General features: G+C 40.1%; 1 protein-coding gene across 1 annotated transcript in view; it reads left to right on the top strand.

The window, feature by feature from the left end:
• Nucleotides 1-213: 213 nt before the first annotated feature.
• MTMR9 (myotubularin related protein 9) overlaps nucleotides 214-19,930 on the top strand; it is a 111,356-nt gene continuing 91,639 nt past the window's right edge. Inside the window, exons 1-3 of the mRNA XM_060015263.2 lie at nucleotides 214-900; nucleotides 14,001-14,109; nucleotides 18,957-19,082. Of these exons, the coding sequence (XP_059871246.1) occupies nucleotides 719-900; nucleotides 14,001-14,109; nucleotides 18,957-19,082 (417 nt within the window). The 5' untranslated portion in view covers nucleotides 214-718. The remainder of the gene's footprint in view (nucleotides 901-14,000; nucleotides 14,110-18,956; nucleotides 19,083-19,930) is intronic.

Here is a 19,930-nt window from a genome sequence, read left to right on the forward strand (position 1 = left end):
CGCTCTGAAAAGGGATTACTGCTCAAGTGGAGGGAGGCAGGTCAGGGACGTCTTCTCGTCGTCCCTTTTTCCCTAGCCTTTTCTCAAACGGAATGTTTGTAGGGGTGGCGGGTGCGGCGGTTGGCTTGCAGGTAGAGCTTTTTCCTGCTAGGAACACAAATCTTCGATTCCTGCTGTGTTTCCGGAAGCATTCTCATCGGACCTAGGCGGGGACCGACTTCCGGATCGGACTCCTCTGTCTTCCGAGTTTCGAGCCCGCCGCTTCCGCCCGGAGCTGCTTTAAGCTCCGGCTGCGAGTAGCTACTTCAGCCAGGAGTCCGTAGCGTCTCGGACGTGGAAAGTGGCCCTGGGTCGGCCTCCCTCTTGTCCCCTCAGCCTGCCCGCCCCGAGGCCGGGTCCTCAGCTGGCGGCGGTGGCGGCTGGGCCTGTCGCGGAGCGTTCTCTCTGCCCGAGTCCTGGGCCTGGGGGAACAGAGCGGTGAGGGAGCGACGTCCGGCCTGGCCCAGCCCCGGTCCAGCCCCGGCTTTCCCGGGGCCTGTGACGGTGGCCACAGGCCTCGCCGCGCCCACCCCAGCCTGGGGCGGGGCACGACCTCCCCGCCCGCGTCCCCGCCCCTTCTGCCTGCCCAGCGCCTGGGCATTCCCTTCAGCCCAGCGGCGGCGTAACCGTCTCGCCCCTCCGGGACTCGGCAGTCCCCTGGCTCCGGCCGCTGGGGAACATGGAGTTTGCGGAGCTGATTAAGACCCCACGGGTGGACAATGTGGTGCTGCACCGGCCTTTCTACCCGGCCGTCGAGGGGACCTTGTGTCTTACTGGCCACCACCTGATCCTGTCCTCCCGGCAGGACAACACGGAGGAGCTGTGGCTCCTCCATTCAAACATCGACGCCATCGACAAGCGGTGAGTGCCTGTCCCACCCCCTATTCCGCGGGGAACCTGGGGTCCTCAGGTGCAGGTCTGCGGAAACGCGTCCCATCGCCCAACCAGCCAGCAGATCGAGCCCCCTCTGGCCTAGATTGAGGATTTGAGTTTTAGAAAGCAGAAAACCATCCAAATGAGATCCCTGGTTTCCATTCAGTTTGGCTGGGTTATCACGTGGTTGTTATCGTGATTATCATTTTTGGTACATAACACCATGTGGGGGGATATGCAACGTTTTCTTTTAAAATTTCTTTTGCTTGCACCGTCATATTCCCTGAATGTTAATTGTCCATCAAGGTTCATGAAATTGTGATTGAATGTGATTTAGGTAGAGTCTTTACTTGCCACTTTCGAGTATGTAGACTTTAGTATGTAGTGTCTAAATTCCATAAAACCTTTTCCCCTCCTCTCAAAAATGTTCAGTTTATCATATTTCTCCTTATTTCTTACCTTCTGGGTCATCGATTTAAGACTTCCCATTATGGGAGATTATAATGTCTTTTATTTATTTTTATTCTGTTTGGCTTTTGGAAAGGACAGAGTAGGCTCTTCAACAAACGTATTAATTAATTAACCTCTTATTTTGCACCCCAGACTCTGTCTTTCCAGGGTAGTGCCTCAGAGACAAAAAGTTATACTTCCTTTGCAGTCAGAATTATCATTTCCCCAATGGCTTTGTACTTACTCTAGCCAGAAGAAGGTAAATTGGTTATCCAGTGAACACTAAAGTATAAATGAATGACAACAGCTTTTTCTATTACCTCTCAAGAGAATTTGGGTACAGTATTAAGAAGATTCCTAGAGAGGTTATGCCTTAAAAGAAAATACTTTGTAATAGTAGAAGGTAAACAAAACGGGTGAAGTGGTGGTAAATTTATTTTTTCAAGCAGAGGGCTCCTATTAGATAGATTCCTGAGATCACCTTCTCCTGTGTAAAAGTTTTCAGCTGTTACTCATCTATCAATATTCAGTTTAACCATTTCAATCTGCCACCCCTTTCACAGGTTCTTCTGTTAATCCCACAATGAGAAGTAATTCCCCTCACCTTGAAATCCTATAGCTCTTTAATTATACCTCTTTCATAAGTATATTTTACAATCTGTATTTTGATAGTTACATATATGTTAGCTCCTTGGAGCGAGGACACAAATTTGGTTAATTTTTATCTCCTTCAAAACTGTGGCATGGGCAGATAGGCACATAGGAAATAAAAGGATTAACCACTGAATGGTCAGTGGTGCCATAGAATACAAATTAGAGTTTCTTCATGCCACCAACTCTTTTCTTTCTTCCTTACCTCTTTCTGTGGTTGCTTTTCACTCTCTCATTTCATCGTATTTACCTAGCATTCACTACACGCTGGGCCTGGTTGGGCTAAACCAAGTATTTAAGATAAGCACTTTTTAATCTGTTAGGGGAGAAATGACAAACTGTACACATTTATCTTTTTCCTGGGAAGCAGCATGATGTAATGGAAAGAGCTAGCTAGCTAATGGTCAGATCAGAGTTTGTTGAGTTGTTGCTTTCAAAAGAGTTACTTCCATGTGTCTCCTATATGCTGAGTTCTGTCTGGGCTGTGCAGATGCAGTGGTGACTAAGACAGATGAGGAGCTTATGTACTAGTGGAGGAGATGGACATTCACATAAGTCAACAAATAAATATATAACAACGTCAGGTAATAAATGCCAGGAAGGAAAATAAAGGAAGATGTTAGGATAGAGAATGCCTGGAGTCAGTTCAAGAAGACAAGTGACATTTGAATTAATGAAGGGAGGAAGCCTGCAGTGTGAATATTGGAGGAAGGAGCGTTCCAGCCAAAGGGAATGCAAAGGCAGAGACTTGAGACAGGACCATGCCTGGCTTGTAGGAGGAAGAACAAAGAGGCAGGTGTGGCAGGAGGGCAGTGAGCACGGGGTAGAAGCTAGGGGGACTAGGGAGACGGCAGAAACGTGGTTGGAGGGATAAGCAGGGGCCAGATGGTGTAGGGCCTGTTACGCCATTGGGATGGTTTTCATGGGAAGCCTTGGAGAGTTGAAAGCGTGGAAGTAGCAATCGCTAGACTTCTAGAAGATGATTCTGGTAGCTGGCAGAAAATGGATTGTAGAAGGGCAGTGATTTGTTAGCAAATCGTTAAAAATATTTTTCCCTTTCTGTGGATTGCCTGTGAATTTCCTTGGTGTTTCTTTCTTTCTTTTTTCTTTTTTTTTTTTTTTTTTGGTGGTACGCGGGCCTCTCACTGTTGTGGCCTCTCCCGTTACGGAGCACAGGCTCCGGACCCTCTCCCGTTGCGGAGCACAGGCTCCGGACGCGCAGGCTCAGCGGCCATGGCTCACGGGCCCAGCCGCTCCGCGGCATGTGGGATCTTCCCGGACCGCCGCACGAACCCATGTCCCCTGCATCGGCAGGCGGACTCTCAACCACAGCGCCACCAGGGAAGCCCGCCTTGGTGTTTATCTGGTGATTTTTTTTTTTTTTGGCACCAGTTCCTTATATACTCTCTAGGTATTAATTCTTCGCTTAGACATTGCAGATATCTTCTGCATATCTCTCACCCATTTGTTAACTTTTGTGTGGTGCCCTTTGTGGAACAGAAGTTCTAATTTTAATACAAAATTCATTGATACTTTATGGTTTGTGCTTTTTAAGTCTTAAGAAGTCCTTCCTTATCCCAAAATTACTAGGATATTCTCCTACTTTTCTTCCATATTAGCTTTATAGTTTTACCCTTCATTTTTAGGTCTTTAATTCATTTGTATTCTACCTTTGTTTCAAGTGTGATAAGAATCCAACTTTGTTTTTCTTCATGTAGCAAGCTAGTTTTCCTAAAACCATCATCTAACAACCCATCCTTGACTGATTTATCATATTATCAGGTGGTTTTATATATATGTATATATAATATATACAGCTTTTGCTGTGCCCCATAAGTTTTGTAATGTCACGTTTTTGTTTTCATTTTTTTTGTCTGTGTTTTATAATTTCCCTTGTGATTTCTTCTTTGATCCATTGGTTGTTTAAAAGTGTATTAATTTCCATAATTTGGTGAATTTCTCAATTTTACTTTTGTTACTGATTTCTAACTTCATCCCATGTGGTCAGAGAAGATACTTTGTATGATATCTTTTTTTTTTTTTTTTGGCTGCATCTAGCGGTATGTGGGATCTTAGTTCCCATACCAGGGATCTAACCCATACCCCCTGCAGTGGAAGCTCAGAGTCTTAACCACTGGACTGCCAGGGAGGTCTCTATATCTGTCTTTTTAAATCTGTTGAGACTTGATTTGTGGCCTAACATACAGTCTATCCTGAAAATTGTTCCATGTGCACTTGAGAAGAATGTGTATCCTATTGTTGTTGGGTAGCATGTTTATGTCTGTTAGGTCTAGTTAGTTTATTGTATTAAGTCCTCTGTTTCCATATGTATATCTGTTTGGTCTCCAACTATTATTGTAGAACTGTCTATTTCTCCTTTCACTTCTGTCTGATTTTGCTTCAAATATTTTGATTGTCATAAGATGTGTAAATGTTTATAATTGTTACACCTTCTTGCTGTGTTGAACCTTTTATTAATGGATAATGTCCTTTGTCTCTCATAACCAGTTTTGATTTATAGACTATTTTGTCTAATACTAGTAAAGCCTTCTTTGCTGTCTTTTGGTTACTGTTTGCTTGGAATATCTTTTTCCTCCATTCCTTCAATTTCAACTTGTTTGTGTCTTTGGATCTCAAGTGAGTCTCTTGTGAGACAGACTATAGTTGGATCATATGGTTTTTTTTGTTTGTTTGTTTGTGGTACGCGGGCCTCTCACCGTTGTGGTCTCTCCCGTTGCGGAGCACAGGCTCCGGACGCGCAGGCTCAGCGGCCATGGCTCACGGGCCTAGCCGCTTCGCAGCACGTGGAATCTTCCTGGACCGGGGCATGAACCCGTGTCCCCTGCATCGGCAGGCGGACTCTCAACCACTGCGCCACCAGGGAAGCCCAGATCATGTTTTTATCCATTCTGCCAATGTCTATCCTTTGACAGTTTAATCCGTTTACATTTAAAGTAATTATTGGTAAGGAGGGACTTACTTCTGTCATTGTGCTGTTTGTTCTCTATATGCCTTAAAGCTTTTCTGTCCCTCATTTCCTTCATTATTGTCTTCTTTTGCACATAGTTGATTTTATTGTAATGAAATGTTTAAAATTTTTTCTCATTTACTGTTGTGTATATTCTGTAGCTTTTTTCTTTGTGGTTACCATGGGGATTAAATTTAACATCCTAAAGTTATAATACTCTAATTTGAGTTTATACCAGCTTAACTTCAAAAACATACAAAAACTCTACTCCTTTATAGCTCTGTCCCCACTGCTTTCCATTGATGTCATAAAATTACATTTTTATGTATTTGGGCCTGAAAACATAATCTAATAATTCTTTTAAATGTATTAGTCTCTTAAATGATGTAGAAAATAAAATGGGCGTTTACAAACCATTGTTACAATAATACTAGATTTTAAAAAAAAGTAACTTTATTTATTTTTGGCTGTGTTGGGTATTCGTTGCTGCACGTGGGCTTTCTCTAGTTGTGGCGAGTGGGGGCTACTCTTCATTGCGGTGTGTGGGCTTTTCATTGTGGTGGCTTCTCTTTGTTGCACGGGCTCTAGGTGTGTGGGCTTCAGTAGTTGTGGTACGTGGACTCAGTAGTTGTGGCTCGCAGGCTCTAGAACACAGGCTCAGTAGTTGTGGCACACGGGCTTAGCTGCTCTGCAGCATGTGGGATCTTCCCAGACCAGGGCTCGAACCCATGTCCCCTGTATTGGCAGGCGGATTCTTAGCACTGCGCTACCAGGCAAGTCCCAATACTAGCTTTTATAATTGCCTTTTATTTTACCTTTTTGAGATATTTATTTCTTCATTCAGCTTCAAGTTACTATCTAGTGTCCTCTCATTTCAGCTTGCAGGATTCCCATGAGTATTTCTTGCAGAGCAGGTCTAGTGCTCACAAGCTCCCACAGCTTTTGTTTATCTGGGAATGTCTTAATTTCTCCCTCACTTTTGAAGGACAGTTTTGCTGGATATCAGATTTTAGTTGACAGTTTTTCCTTTCAGCACTTTGAATATATCAGCCCACTGTCTTCTAGCTGCAGAGTTTTTGAGTTCCTGGTGTGGGTCTCTTTGAGTTAATCTTACTTTGAGTTCATTGAGGTTTTTGGATGTTTATAGTCATGTCTTTCATCAAATTTGGGAAATTTTCAGCCATTATTTTCTCAAATATCCTCTCTGCCCTTTTCTTTCTCTCTTCTCTTTCTGGAACTCCCACTGTGTGTGTGTTGGTCTGCTTGTTGGTACCTCACAGATCACTTTTCTTTAATCTTTTTTTCTTTCTGTTTCTCAGACTTGATAACTTCCATTGTCCTGTCTTTAAGTTTGCTGATTCTTTCTTCTGCTTTCTGAGAATCTGCTTTTGAATCCCTCTTGTGAATTTTTGATTTCAGTTCTTATACTTTTCAGCTCCAGAATTCGTTTTTTCTTTTCTTTTTTTACGTTTTCTGTCTCTTTATTGATATTTCTGTTTTGTTCACACATTATATTCTTGACTTTCTCCATACCTTCCTTTAGTTCTTTGAGCATCTTTAAGACTGTTAAAGTCTTTGTCTAAGATATCATCTTCCATCAAGTCTTTTTCAGGGACAGTTTCTGTTTATTTTTTACCTTTTGAATGGGCCATGCTTTCCTGATAATTTCTCTGCCTTGTGATTTTTTTTTTCTTGCTCAACACTGGACATTTAGATCTAATAATGTGGTAACTCTGGAAAACAGATTCTCCCTCGTCCCCAGGGTTTGCTGTTTTGGGGGGTTTCTTTTGTTTATTATTTTTGCTTTTTTGACTGCTGTAGGATGTCTATATACCAAGGATCAGCCTGAGGTGTAAACTTAAGGCTTTCTCGTCTTTTCTGAGCCTGGGTATGTGTAGTCACAGTCACTTCCTAATTTTCCTATATATACAGTTGTTTTCAAATGTCCTGATCTTTAATGTCTGGTTCCTGAAAGGGGGAAAGTGAAAAATGAAGAGGAGTGGGAAGAGAGCTGACCCTGTAAATCCACTGAAAGTCACTGATTGGGGGCTGGAGGCAGCTTGCAACAGTGGGAGGAATTGCAACAATGGCTGCCTGCCTCTTTGCACCTCTGTGATCAGAAACAGCAATCTACAATCACAGCACAGACCCCTGATATTTGGAGGACAGGGTGCTTTCTGCCCACCCTGGCTCCTGTAAGCTGTGTGCAAGCTGCTCCAGGAACATACACACAGCTGCTTGTCACTTGGGTGGGGGTGGGGAATGGGTAGCTGCTATTTTGCTAAGAGCTGAATATATCCAAAATTAACTGCAATTTATTATCCAAGTCTTTCCCTGGAAGTTGCAAGCCTTTAATAGACATCAGAGTTCCAAAATAGGTACAGCAAAGAGATTCTGCCAGTGCAATTGTTATCTAGGTGGGAAGACAGATTCCTAATGCTTCTGATTCCACTGTCTTCCAGAATCCTTTCCCTTGTTAAGTTTTGAGGGTTTTTTTTTTCTAAGTATATTCTGATACAAGTCTTTTATCAAATATAAGATTTGCAAATGTTTTCTCTCAGTCTGTGGCTTGTCTTTTTATTCTCCTTAACTGTGTCTTTCAGAGAGCAAGCATTTAAAATTTTGAAGACATATAGTTTATTAGCTCTTTTATAGACTGGGGTTGTGATAGCTAAGAAACCTTTGCCTAACCAGAGGTCACAAAGATTTTCTCCCGTGTTTTCTTCTAGAAGTTTTATAGTTTTAGGTTTAGATATATGATCCATTTTTAGTTAGTTTTGTATATGGTTCATGTATAGATCCAAATTCTTTTTTTCATATAGATATCTGATCGTTGTAGCACCATTTCTTGAAAAGTCTGCCTTTTCTTCAATGAATTGTCTTTGCACACCTTTGTCCATATATAAGTGAATATATTTCTAGACTTTCTGTTCTATTCCATTGATCTATTTGATGCCATTGCTGCCACAGTCTTTATTTTTATATTAAGTCTTTAAATTATATAGTGTTAGCTGTCTGATTTTGTTCTTATTCCAAGTTGTTTTGGTTATTTGAGGTCATTTGCATTTCCATATGAATTTTTAAAATATTTATTTATTTATTTATTTTTGGCTGTGCTGTGCAGCTTGCAGGATCTTCCCCGACCAGGGACTGAACCCGCACCCTTGTCCGTGAAAGCATGGCATCCTAACCACTGGACCGCCAGGGAATTCCTCCATATGAATTTTAGAATCAGCTTGTCAATTTCTTTTTAAGAAAGGCCTGTTGTGAGAATTGTGGTGAACCTGTTGATAAGTGAACTTGATGAGAATTAACCTAGGATATCATAATATTGAGTCTTCTGACTTACGAACAAATCTCTCCATTATCTTATTTAGGTCTCAAATTTCTTTCAGCCATGTTTTATAGTTTTCACTCACAGGTCTTTCACATCTTTTGTCAGAATTTCCTCTATGTATTTCATATTTTTTATGCTATTTCAAGTGATATTTTTCAAATTTCAGTTTCCAGTTACTTGTTTGTATTAATCATTTATAAAAATTTTAATTTATTTTATTTTTGGCTGCATTCCATCTTCGTTGCTGTGCATGGGCTTTCTCTAGTTACGGCAAGTGGGGACTACTCTTCGTTGTGCAGCACGGCCTCAGTAGCTGTGGCTCACGGACTCTAGAGCGCAGGCTCAGTAGTTGTGGCGACTGGGCTTAGTTGCCCTGCATCATGTGGGATCTTCCTGGACCAGGGCTCAAACCCATGTCCCCTGCATTGGCAGGCAGATTCTTAACCACTGCGCCACCAGGGAAGTCCAGTACAATGTTGAGTAGAAGTGGTGAGAGGGAACATCCTTGTATTATTCCTGATCTTAGTGAGAAAGCATTCAGTCTTTCTCATTAAGTATGCTATTAGTGGTAGAGTTTTTTAGTTTTTTAGTTTTTGTAAATGCTCTTATCAGGTGGAAGAAGTTCACTTCTGTTCCTAGTTTGCTGAGAGTTGGGTGGTTTTGTTTCATTTTAAAATCATGAATAGCTGTTGGATTTTGTCAATGCTTTTTCTATATCTATCGAGATAAGGATATTGTTTTTCTTTTTCAGTTTGTTAATATGGTAAATTACTTTGTTAAACCACCCTTGCATTTTGGGGATAAACCCCATTTGCTCGTGATACATTATTCTTTTTATATATTGTTGGATTTAATTTGCTAATGTTTTGTTTAGAAATTTTACATCTATGTCTATGAGAGATATTTGTCTGTAGTTTTCTTGTAATGTTTTTGGGTTTTGTATTTGGGAAATGCTGGACTTTAGGTGTGAATTGAGAAGTAATTGCCTCTTCTCAGTTTTCTGGAAGAGTGTGTCTTGACTTAATAGTATTTTTTCCTTAAATGTTTTATAGAATTCATCAGTGAAGCCACCCAGGACTGGAGTTTTCTTTGTGGGGAAGATTTTATTGAAAATTTCAGTTTATTTAGTAGATATAGCTCTAACCAGGTTATTTATTCTTGAATGAGCTTTAGTAGTTTGTATCTTCTGAGGAATTTGTCCATATCATTTACCTTGTTGAATTTATTGGCATAAAATTGTTCCTAATATTCCCTTATTATTTTTTAATGTCTGTGGAGTCTGTAGTGATTGTAACCTCTCTCATTTCTGACATTGGTAAATTGTGACTTTCTTTATTCCTGATCAGTCTGGCTAGAATTTTATCACTTTTATTGATCTTTTGAAAGAGTCATTTTTGCAATAAAGTTTTTCCCTAGCATTTTCTCTTATTTCATTAATTTTTTTTCTTTTTATCTTTATTTAATTTTCTCTGCTTTGGATTTATCTTGCTGTTCTATTTCTAGTATAGTGGAATCTGAGGTCACTAATTTGAGACCCAAATTTTCTTCATTAATTTCCTTCTTTCCTAATATAGGTGGTCTCCTCAGACTCTCAACCCCACCCAGTTTTCCTCTCCCTTCACTATAACTTGGAAAATCTCAAAACAGTAAATTGGGGCAGTCACTGAACTCACCCATCTCCCAGAGAGCTCTGTTCTTTGTTGTCTGATGTTCAGTGTCTTGAAAACAGTCTTTCCTTATATTTTGCCCAGTTATTTTGGTTGTTTCAGGTAGGAGGGTAAATCTGGTCTCTGTTATTCCACTTTTGCCAGAAGTGGAAGTGCCAAGAGTATGAGTTTTCAAAATACATTTCATAAGAGGCATTCCACTGTGTTGTTTAGTTGTGGATATCTGGTGGAATTTTCTTTGCTAGGATTTGACCCATGTTGATAATTTTTGCTTATCCAAATTCACAGTGCAGTGATGTTGGGCATGGGGGTATTTACAGTTGAAGTAGAATTTGGGAAGAGTAGCTGTAGGAGTCATTTTCCTAAGCTAGGCACAGTATAAATAAAATTATCTGCTTTAGATCAATCTAAGAATTCTTAGTTTAGGGAATACTCAGAAGTATTAATGGGAAAGAATTGGGGCAGTCAGTGGCAAAGCAAAAGAAAAATCAGAGCTATCAGCAAGTGCAGACAAAAAAAAAAAAAAAAAAAGAAAAGGAAGACAAAAATCCCAACTAAGGTAAAATTAAATTTGTTCAAAACTTACTGATACAAAATTTATGATTACACGTGGCATTTACTCTGAAGTTTTCCTTGACTTAGAATAGATATTGCAAGTTAATAGGTTTTAAAGACTGAACAAAATATACTTATTTTTCAAATCAACTGTTGTAAGTTTGGAAGTAAGTAAAATCTGAAATGAACTGTTTTTCTATGCTTTGGAAATATCTCTACACAAACACTTAATACATTAATTACAGATCTGTTTTTCCTATAATTTGCAGTAAGGCCCCTAATAATCTCCATTAAATGAATTGGCCTAGCATGAATTACTTTATATATTTGAAAAAAAAATTAAATATATTTAAAATTATTTGTGGCTCACATTTTAATGATGCAGGCTTGATTCTTCCTTAATTAGATTACTGGGGAGAAGAAAGTTGAATACAGGCACACGGTGGAGGTATTGAAGGTTTAGTTCCAGACCACCTCAGTAAAGCCGATATGACAATAAAGAAAGTCACATGAATTTTTTGGTTTCCCAATGCATGTAAAAGTTATTATACACTATACTGTAGTTTATTAAGTGTGCAGTAGCATTATATCTAAGAGAACAGTGTACATACCTTAATTAAAAAATACTTTATTGCTAAAAAACGCTAATCATCATCTGAGCCTTCAGTGAGTTGTAATCTTTTTGCTGGTGGAGGGTCTTGCCTCAGTGCTGATGAATGCTGACTGATCAGGGTGATGGGTGCTGAAGGTTGAGGTGGCTGTGAAAATTTCTTAAAATAAGACAGCAGTGAAGTTTGCCACATTGATTCTTTCCTTTCAAGAACAATCTCTTTGTAGCATGCAATGCTGTTTGATAGCATTTTTCCCACAGTAGAACTTTTTTCAAAATCAGAGTGAATCCTTTCAAACCCTCTTGCTGCTTTATCAACTAAGTTTATGTAATATTCTAAATCCTTTGTTGTCATTTCAACAATCTTCATCAGGTGTAGATTCCATTTCAAGAAAACACTTTGTTCAACTCCTTATCCATTAAAGTTTTATCATGAGACTACAGCAGTTCATTCACACCTTCAGACTTCACTTCTAATTCTAGTTCTCTTGCTATTTCCACCACATCTGCAGTGACTTCCTTCACTGAAGTCTTGAACCCCTCAACATTATCCTTGAGGGTTGGAATCAACTTCTTCCAAACTCCTGTTAATGTTAATATTTTGACCGCTTCCCATGAATCACAGATATTCTTAATGGCATCTAGAATGGTGAATCCTTTCCAGAAAGTTTCAATTTACTTTGCCCCGTTCTATCAGAAGAATCACTATGTATTGCAGCTATAGCCTTTTGAAATCTGTTTCTTTTTTTAAAAAATTAACTAATTAATTAATTAATATTTGGCTGCGTCGGGTCTTTGTTGCTGTGTGTGGGCTTTCTCTAGTTGCGGCGAGTGGGGGCTACTCTTCGTTGCGGTGTGTGGGCTTCTCATTGCGGTGGCTTCTCTTGTTGCGGAGCACGGGCTCTAGGCATATGGGCTTCAGTAGTTGTGGCACGCAGGCTCAGTAGTTGTGGCTCATGGGCTTAGTTGCGCCGCAGCATGTGGGATCTTCCCAGACCAGGGCTCGAACCTGTGTCCCCTGCATTGGCAGGTGGATTCTTAACCACCGTGCCACCAGGGAAGTCCCTGAAATATATTTCTTAAATAATAAGATTTGAAAGTCAAAATTACTCCTTGATCCATGGTCTGCAGAATGGGCATTGTGTTAACAGGCATGAAAACAACATTAATGTCATTGAACGTCTCCATCAGATAATGGGTGATCACGTGCATTGTCATTGAGCAGTAATATTTTGAAAGGAATCTTTCTGAACAATAGGTCTCAACAGTGAGCTTAAAATACTTAGTAAACCATGTTGTAAACAGATGTGTTGTCATCCAGGCTTTGTTGTTCCATTTATAGAGCACAGGCAGAGTAGATTTAACATAATTCTTAAGGGCCCTAGCTAGGACTTTGGGAATGGTATATGAGCATTGGTTTCAGCTTAAAGTCACTAGCCACATTATCCCCTAACAAGAGGGTCCATCTGTCCTTAGAATCTTTGAAGCCAGGCACTGACTTCTCCTCTCTAGCTACGGAAGTCCTCAGATGGCATCTCCTTCCAATATAAGGCTTTGTCTACCTTGAAAATCTGTTGTTTAGTGCAGCTGCCTTCATGAATTATCTTAGCTAGATCTCCTGGATAACTTGCTGCTTCTTCTACATCAGCACTTGCTGCTTTGCTTTTACTTTTATGTTATGGAGATGGCTTCTTTCCTTAAATCTCATGAACCAACTTGTGCTAGCTTCAGACTTTTCTTTCACAGGTTTCTTGCCTCTCTCTGCCTTCAGAGAATTAGAGTTAGGGCCTTGCTCTGGATTAGGCTTTGATTTACGGGAATGTTGTGGCTGGTTGATCTTCTATCCAGACCACTAAAACTTTCTTCATATCGGCAATTAGGCTGTTTTGCTTTCTTATCATTCATGTGTTCACTGGAGTAACACTTTTTTTTTTTTGGGGGGCGCGTGCGGTTCGCGGGCTTCTCACTGTTGTGGCCTCTCCTGTTGCAGAGCACAGGCTCTGGATGCGCAGGCTCAGCGGCCATGGCTCACGGGCCCAGCCGCTCCGCGGCATGTGGGATCTTCCCGGACCGGGGCACGAACCCGTGTCCCCTGCATCGGCAGGCAGGCTCTCAACCACTGCGCCACCAGGGAAGCCCTGGAGTAACACTTTTAATTTCCTTCAAGGACTTTTCCTTTGTATTCACACCTTGCTACCTATTTGTCATAAGAGGTGTAACTTTTGGCCTGTCTCGACTTCCTCACTAAGCTTAATCCTTTTTAGTTTTTGATGTTAAAGTGAGATGTGTGACTCTTCCTTTTACTTGAGCTCTTAGAGGGCATTATAGAGTAATTAATTGGCTTAATTTCAATATTTTTGTGTCTAAGGGAATAGGGAGGCCTGAGGAGAGAGAGAGAGATGGGGAAACAGCAGTTGGTGGGGCAGTCAGAGGACACACATTTATCAATTAAGTTCACTGTAGTATATGGGCATGGTTACTGGTGCCCCAAAACAATTAAAATAGTAACATCAAAGATCACTGATCACAGATCACCATAACAAATATAATAACAACAACAACAATAATAATAAAGTTTGAAATATTGTAAGAATTACCAAAATGTGATGCAGAGAGATGAAGTGAGCAAATGCTGTTGGAAAAATGGTGCTGATAGACTTGCTGGACACAGGGTTGCCACAAACATTCAATCTTTAAAAAACTCAATATCTGCAATGCTCAATAAAGTGAAGTGCAATAAAAGAAGGTCTGCCTGTGTAGATGGTGATTATAACCTCTTCTTTTTAAAGAAATAATCATATACTTTGGGGAGTATATAGGTCCCTAAGCATAATTTATAATTTTTTATAGGTTTGTGGGACCACTGGGTACCATCATCATAAAATGTAAGGATTTTCGAATTATTCAGTTGGATATTCCTGGAATGGAGGAATGTTTGAATATAGCCAGTTCCATTGAGGTAAGTATTTTGGAAGCAAAATGTGATGAAAATAAATAATCATTAAAAGGAACCTTATTTTCTGCTTCACTGTAGCTCTTATGTTTTTTTTTTTTAACATCTTTATTTATTGGAGTATAATTGCTTTACAATGGTGTGTTAGTTTCTGCTTTATAACAAAGTGAATCAGCTATACATATAAATATATCCCATATCTCCTCCCTCGTGCGTCTCCCTCCCACCCTCCCTATCCCACCCCTCTAGGTGGTCACAAAGCCCCGAGCTGATCTCCCTGTGCTATGCAGCTGCTTCCCACTAGTTATCTATTTTACATTTGGTAATATATGTAAGTCCATGCCACTCTCTCACTTCGTCCCGGCTTACCCTTCCCCCTCCCTGTGTCCTCAAGTCCATTCTCTACGTCTGAGTCTTTATTCCTGTCCTGCCCCTATATGTTTCTATTAGATATTTAGTCATGTTTGTGACTCAAATATTGAAGACTGAATGGAAGAGCCTCACCCTGAGTCATTGTTATAGGAATGTAAAAAGATTTTATTGACTTACAGCAGTTTTTAATGCTGGTTATTCTTCTGGGTTTATGGATGTTGTAGCATGTGACAGGAATTCCTTCCCTTTTAAGGCTGAATAATATTCCATTGTGTGTATATAAATGCTGAGACTTTTTAAAAATGTTATTTCTTTTGTAAAGCAAGTAATTATCAACAATGATTGTAGTCTTGTTTGTTTTTAGTAAATCTGAATTTCCATAATTATGTTTGCTTAAGACAGGATGTATTTTATATTTACAGAAATGATATTGAATATCTGTTCAGATTACAAATAATAGAAATTTTACTTGGATAATTTAATATTTAAATTGAAGAGCTCACACTGTTTTCTTTCCCATTTTAAACGATTTTGGTATACCCTCAGATTTTAAGTTGCTTTATTTTAAATCATTGCCACTAAATTATAGCAATTAACTTCATGTTTACAGTATTTTCTAGGTAATTATAGAGACACACTGATTTTTTTTTCCTTCTGTCTTTGAGTGACTGATCTGGGCTTTGCATGCAAAATAAATGCTATTGGCTTAACTGTTAAAGGGGGCAGAAAGGCTTAAATCTGTAGGATCTCATTTGGCTTTTAAACAAAAATAGAGAAACAGAGGAACCACTGTTGTGGTACTGAGAAAATGGCATGTAGCATTTTTCTTTCTGCTTTTGCTAAATTTTACTTAAGGAAATGAGAAGATGAGCTGAACTGTTTGTCTTACATATTCATCATTTGGAAATAACACAGTAATGTTGATTTGGCTGAATTTGCTGACATGAGTGAGAAACGCATTGTGGCTTCTAGGCTGTTAAAGGGAAATGCTGTCCTGCTGTTTGGGCCAGGGAATGCCACTCACCCACTTCAGTTGAGCCTGTGTTTTTTTTCAGTTGTGGGGTTGGATTTTCACTGAGCTGTCCACATTTTTTTTTTCTTATCCCGTTTATAACTTGTAAGATAGATGGTGGGTGTTAGTGAAGTTGCCTGTGGTGAAGAAACAAGGCAAAGCCTATTACCCCACTTGCTGATTGCATTTACTTAACTTCTTGGCATCTGACACTAATCAGTTGTTTATTTAGCTACACATATTACCTAAAGCTCTGTAGAAACTGACTGATTATGTAGAAGCCTTAGGGCTGAAAAGAAGCAGTAAGTAATTTGACCTTGTTTTAACAACATAGTAAATACACATGGTGTACTTGGCCTCTCTCCTTTTCCTGGCATCCAATTTCCCTCCCTTCTTCTATACATCTTGACATAATTTGGTAGTAATAAATGCATTTCTTTTCTTTTTTTTTTTAAAGAAGATGTTGGGGGTAGGAGTTTATTAATTTATTTATTTTTGCTGTGTTGGGTCTTCGTTTCTGTCTGAGGGCTTTCTCTAGTTGTGGCAAGCGAGGGCCACTCTTCATCACGGTGCGCGGGCCTCTCACTATCGCGGCCTCTCTTGTTGTGGAGTGCAGGCTGCGGACACGCAGGCTCAGTAGTTGTGGCTCACGGGCCTAGTTGCTCCGCGGCATGTGGGATCCTCCCAGACCAGGGCTCGAACCTGTGTCCCCTGCATTAGCAGGCAGATTCTCAACCACTGCGCCACCAGGGAAGACCAGTGCATTTCTTATAAAGCACGGTTGAACTATTCTTTGTTATCAAAATCTATATACCCAAATATATTCTGTTGCCATAAATAGAATCCCATTGGAAGAATAACTGGCAAGTGCTTGGTTTTCTAAATTATAGCAGGAAGTCAGATGAATCTTATTTTCTATATAGTTTCAGTGGCCTTTTAGGGTTGAAATGACTTCAGTTCTTTGAGCATTAATGTGTTTAAAGGAAAAGTTCTGTCTCTAGTGAAATGAAATGTAGTCATGACAAGTCTGAGCCTGAGTGCTTATTGCCTGCCAGAATGGTTGCTGACATGCATTTAAAATAATGGTTGTGGGCTTCCCTGGTGGCGCAGTGGTTGAGAGTCCACCTGCCGATGCAGGGAATATGGGTTCGCGCCCCGGTCCGGGAGGATCCCACGCGCCGCAGAGCCGCTGGGCCCGTGAGCCATGGCCGCTGGGCCAGCGCTCCGGAGCCTGTGCTCTGCGGCAGGAGAGGCCGCAGTGGTGAGAGGCCTGCGTACAGCAAAATAAAATATGGAATACAGTATGGAGGTTCCTCAAGGAATTAAAAATAGAACTACCATATGATCCAGCAATCCCACTTCTCGGTATATATCCGAAGGAAACAAAATCATTGTCTTAAAGAGATATCTGTACTCCCATGTTCACTGCAGCATTAGCATTATTCATAATAGCCAAGGTATAGAAACAACCTAAGTGTCTGTTGATGGATGAATGAATAGGGAAAATCACACACACACACACACACACACACACACACACACACACAGGAATATTATTCAGCCTTAAAAAAAGAAAGCAGTCCTGGGCTTCCCTGGTGGTGCAGTGGTTGAGAGTCCGCCTACTGATGCAAGGGACACGGGTTCGTGCCCCGGTCCAGGGAGATCCCACATGCCGTGGAGCGGCTGGGCCCGTGAGCCATGGCCGCTGAGCCTGCGCATCCGGAGCCTTGCTCCGCAATGGGAGAGGCCACAACAGTGAGAGGCCCGCATACCGCAAAAAAAAAAGAAAGCAGTCCTGCCATTTGCAAGAACATGGATGAAACTGAGGGTGTTGTGTTAAGTGAAATAAGCCAGACAGAGAAAGACAAATACTTCATGGTATCACTTATATGTGGAATCTAAAAAATAAAAAAAAGCAAACATAGAAACAGGGAGTAGAAAAGTGGTTTCCAGGGGCTGGAGGTGGGTGAAATAGGGAGAGGTTGGTAAAAGTTACAGATGTTTATGAGATAAGGTTTGAGAATCTAATGTGTAACATGGGCTATAGTTGATAACACTGTATTATGTAATTGAAGTTTGCTAAGAGAGTAGAACTTAAATGTTTTCATAAACAACAACAGAAGGTAAATATGTGAGGTGATGGATGTGTTAATTAACTCGATGGGGGAAAACCCTTTTGCGATGTGCATGTGTATCAAATCATCACTTTGTACATTTGAAATATCTTACAGTTTAATAAAACTGTCAATTTATATCACAGTAAAGCTGAAAAAAATTTTTTAATATTGCGAAGAGTATCTTTTAAATAATAAAATTTAAAAATTAAATAAATAAAATAAAATAAAGGTTCTACTAACCTAAAAGGAGGTAGCTTTATTGAGAGCTTGGGGATGTTAGCATGATGTTGGGCCCTCTTCTCCGCCTCCAGCTGAGTGTCTCCAAAATTACTGCAGTTTGAATTATGCTAATTGATTTTGCTGCTTTTTTTCCCTCGCTCACAGAAATGCTTTCTAAAACTCCCCTGTCAGAAGGATGAAACTGCCAGGTGATGTTCTGTTTCTCAGTTCCTCCATCTAGTCAGGTTTCCCTGGTGTTGTCACCAGAATTCAAGTGCTTCAGATGGCAATAGGCTTATTTTGGGACCACAGAGTTATTGCCCCGGTTTTGGGTCAGTGTAGCATAAAGGTATGAGGATACCTGAGCATATCACTCTAGGAAGGGAGGAAATTTCACATCGATGGAGGCAATGTGGAACATGTAACAGCTAAAATTATTTTAGAGTTTATTATGTGCCAGGTACTGTTCTAGCCCTGTTACATACATTTTCTCTCTTAATGCTCCCAACAGCCCTAAGAGGTAGCCCTATGAGGTAGCCCTATGAGGTTATTTCCTCTACTTTACAGCTAAGGAAAGTGAGGCGTAGAGTGGTTACATTACTTAAACACTCTTGCATTGGCATCTGGAATTTGAGTCCAGCAGTCTGACTCCCTTCTGACTCTTTGGCTACTAAGCTTTTTTACAATTGCTTACACACACTGATTTTAAATAATTTACATATGTTTCTGTATAGTTAATAACTGGATTTTGAGCCAAGGCCTTACTGACTAACCAAAACCTATTCTCTGATCCCCAGAAATATTTGGACCTTTTTATTAGGGCTTATTAAATGGTCTCAAGAAGGAGTTTTTTCATTTTTCTCCTGAGTAGGTGTGCACATTGTTTTGTTCTTTTGTTCATTCAGCAAATGCTAATTGAGTGTATGTTATGTGCCAGAAACTTAGTTAGAGGCTGAAAGCATGGTAATTAGCCTCAGTAAGGTATAATTGTATCTAGTGATAAATACCATGTTAGAGAAATATATTGGGTGTCCATCATTACTAGGCTGTATTTAATACTAATTTGGCAATTAGAAAGTGTTTAAAATTGTGATATGTTCCAATTTTCTTTTTTATTTCTTTTTTTCCCCTAGGCATTGTCTACCCTGGACTCCATCACTCTGATGTACCCTTTCTTTTACCGGCCCATGTTTGAAGTGATAGAAGATGGCTGGCATTCTTTCCTTCCTGAGCAAGAGTTTGAACTCTACTCTTCAGCTGTGAGTAACTTTTGAGAGAACTATGGGTAATGAGAAATAACCCAGCACTTTACTTGTGAAAATGATCACTTCCTTTTGACGAGTAATAAGGTGCAGTTGACTTATCCATGCCTAAAAGAAGTATCTATTAGCTATTAGTGCTGCAGCCTTTGCCGTTCAGAGATTTGCATAATTTGTTCCCAGTGCTGCAGCTTAAGTGATTTTTCTTCTAGTGGATTTACTGATAAAACATTAAGATCTTCATAAAGATAGTCCTGAAAACAGCTTTATATACAGTAATTAGGTTCTGAGCCATCTCCCAAAAGTCTGTTGAACCCACTGTGTGTCTAGGAGAGCACTAGAGAACCATGTATCAATTTGTTTTTGTGGGATGATTTTTGTGATTTTATAATTTGGGTTACTAAGACCAGTGTACTAGATCCACTGCTCTTTCTGGAAGATTGGAAGATTGGCAGGACCTTCCTGCACACTTTTTGCTTCTACTGCTGCCCACCCTCCTGAAGCCATTTTTTTCTTAGCTTTTGTTAATACTTTTTCCATCCTGATACTTGTTTTTACTGTTAAGTATTCTGCCAGTGGACGGTAATAGTACCCAAATAACCTGTACATATGGAATGAGAAGATATACATAAATGCCAGATTAAAAACAATCAAGGTTTTTCTCTCCCACTTTTACTTAGGAGTGGGATGTTGTTTATAAAGGTTTTTTGCTTTCACCAAAAAAGAAACATCTGTGTCTGTCATTGAGTGTTCCTTCCCCTTCTCCCTTAACTGGCTGAAATGTACAAATACCCAAAAAAAGGAATGGGCTGTATCTCATTAGGAAAGAAGCTGCAATTGACCAATAA

This window comes from Delphinus delphis, chromosome 6 (genome assembly GCF_949987515.2).
Source record: "Delphinus delphis chromosome 6, mDelDel1.2, whole genome shotgun sequence".
Lineage (NCBI taxonomy): Eukaryota > Metazoa > Chordata > Mammalia > Artiodactyla > Delphinidae > Delphinus > Delphinus delphis.